The sequence below is a fragment of the Hoplias malabaricus genome, chromosome 4 (assembly GCF_029633855.1).
Source record: "Hoplias malabaricus isolate fHopMal1 chromosome 4, fHopMal1.hap1, whole genome shotgun sequence".
Lineage (NCBI taxonomy): Eukaryota > Metazoa > Chordata > Actinopteri > Characiformes > Erythrinidae > Hoplias > Hoplias malabaricus.
Genome location: NC_089803.1, coordinates 69,330,039 through 69,332,538, shown reverse-complemented (window position 1 = coordinate 69,332,538; position 2,500 = coordinate 69,330,039). Strand labels below are relative to the sequence as shown.

The window sequence follows — 2,500 nt, the reverse complement described above, 5'->3', positions numbered from 1 at the left end:
TCGCAGGTTAGTGTTCTCCTTCTCTTTCTCCTTCAGTGTGAAGATCACTGAATAATGCACTGATTTCACTCACATTACCCGATGCTTTTGTCTGTTGAATGGCACTGTGAGGAATAAGGTTTTGGGGCCCACACACTCACCGTGACACTGTACTGGGACACGGAGATGTTGTTGGGGTGGACGCTGAGTCTCACACACTGCTTGATGTTGGAGGCGAAGCGCCGTGGCTCCGATGATCTCTCGCACCTCTCCTTCCTAGTGCACCTATGAGAAAGAGAGAGAGAGAGAGGGGGAGAGAGGGAGGGAGAGAGATAGAGAGAGAAAGAGAGAGTGAGAGGGAAGAGAGAGAGAGAGAGAGAGAGAGAAAGAGAGAGACGAAGATTAATCAACAACATTCCCCACAATTGTTCAGTTCCACCTTAAATATTGCAGAAGCCTCAGGTGCCAGAATGTAATTGCTTCACTATTTAAGGTGGAACTGGAAATTAACTAGCTAACTCCAGAGACATCAGCTACTACTTGTTATGAAGTAAAGGGTCATAATACATTGAAGTGACACTGATGATCATAGTTTTTACACATTTATAGGTTTATTTTTCTCAGTTTGAAGAGCCATATCTCCCTCACATTTTGCACTATTCCTCTATCTGAACAAGAACTGAGATAGTCCACCCCCAGGAAAAAAAAAAAAAAAAAAAACAGAGGGGTGGGGATAAGTGGTAGGGGCAAGGTGTGAAATGGGATTCACCATTAACCTGTGACTGTCCACCTCTCATCAGACCTTTGTTACCCTTGGTTTCACTGTTGCCTAGAGTCATGGTGCAGAGGTGATGTCACGTTGACAGGAGAGCCCCGAGAAACAAGGAGGCAGAAGCATACTCTGAGAACGTTAAAATAGACTCCAAAATGTGTAATGAATATGAACGACAAACGGCAGACTCAGGGGTAAGTACTATATACACATTAGAAGAATCTGAAACACCTGGGAACATGACGGGAAACAGGAGACGGACACATGGCAAAACAAAGCACACATGGCAATAAAAACAAAACTGAAGCAGCACTGTAAAAAATTGCTGTAAATTTACAGTGAGTCTGCTACAATATGTTACTGTAAATCACAGTATTTACAGTAAATTACTGTATTATTCAATTACAGTAATATGCTGTAAATTTGAAATACAGTAGTGTTCCTGTAAAAATACAGTAAATGGATGGAAACTCTGCTGCCAGTAATTTAGTGTAAAATTCACATACATTTTTTACAGTGAGGGTAAAATACAGAAATTCATCACGAGAAGCGGAGAGAAGACACCCCCCCCCCGCTCCACTCCCATTGGTATTCTCCACATTGCTTCACTCCTAATTTGTAAAAAGGTAAACGTTTGCTCATCTTTGTTCCATCACAGTCTCCCCCAACTTCACACTGCTATCATTTGCACTGCCTCCTGTCACCAGACATCACCAGCTCTCATTAAACATGAATGACGCCTGTGTCATGCCGTCCCCTGTTCCTGTCTCTGCATTCAAAACGGACTCCATTTCCCAGAATCCTCTGGGGAGTCCCGAGGACTTGATTGACGGCCAGCACATCAATCAGAGACTGAGAGGACGATGCCCCTCTCCAGAGAATGCTTTGCTGCACCTGTCCAAGGGCTATTTAAGTGATGTTTTTACACGGCTTTGTTGCATAGTACTGCCTTGTGTTTGTGTTTCTCTTCTATTGTTATCACAGTGTAGTGTCCCATTTTCATGTGTTCTGGATAACTGTTCTATCGTCTGATTTGCCGAACTGTAACCCTGGTTTTGACGTGCCCTTTACATTAAACTTATTTAACCTTCCTTTATTTGCCCATTTGCTTCTGCATATAGTTCACTCATATGAGAGAGAGAGAGAGAGAGAAAGAGAGAGATAGAGAGGAGAGAGAGAGAGAGAGAGAAGAGAGAGAGAGATAGAGATAGAGATAGAGAGAGAGAGAGAGAGAGAGAGAGAGAGAGAGAGAGAGAGAGAGAGAGCAGACACAAACAATTCCTTCAAGCCGTTCCACTACAAGCGTATGAACCCTTTCACCGTGAAATATTTCTGTCTCGTATTTCCCAAGAACTGGGCCTGGGCTTTGAGTATCAGACCTGCACTGGACCCACTCCCTCTCAGCGATGTTTAAAACCCTGTCTGTGGAACCAGAGCCGACCCAGGGGGGCTATGGGACAGACTGAGGCTTTGTACCTCTCCCATACAGAGCCCTATTCTTCCAGCCAGGACTCTACAGGTGGCGCAGAGCTGAGATGCTGCTGTTAATCCAACAGCACACAGACCTGATCCATTACCTTCTCCTGGCAGGTCAACATCTCTCCCCAGTCCACCTTAAAATCAGCACCACAAGATCAGGTCTATCTTTCACCTTGTAACCTCTCAGCCTTCATTAAGACTTCCTCTAACGGCTCGCCTTCTTCCTCCCACCAGCCAATGGGCACTTAGCACTCTCCTCCAAGTGTGTTG

At 44.8% G+C, this 2,500-nt stretch overlaps 1 protein-coding gene across 1 annotated transcript in view; it reads right to left on the bottom strand.

Annotated features, from left to right (window-relative positions):
• The window catches only part of LOC136695083 (plexin-A4), a 228,048-nt gene that overhangs the window by 156,551 nt on the left and 68,997 nt on the right, over positions 1–2,500 (bottom strand). Inside the window, exon 5 of the mRNA XM_066668896.1 lies at positions 141–264. Coding sequence (XP_066524993.1) covers positions 141–264 — 124 coding nt within the window. The remainder of the gene's footprint in view (positions 1–140; positions 265–2,500) is intronic.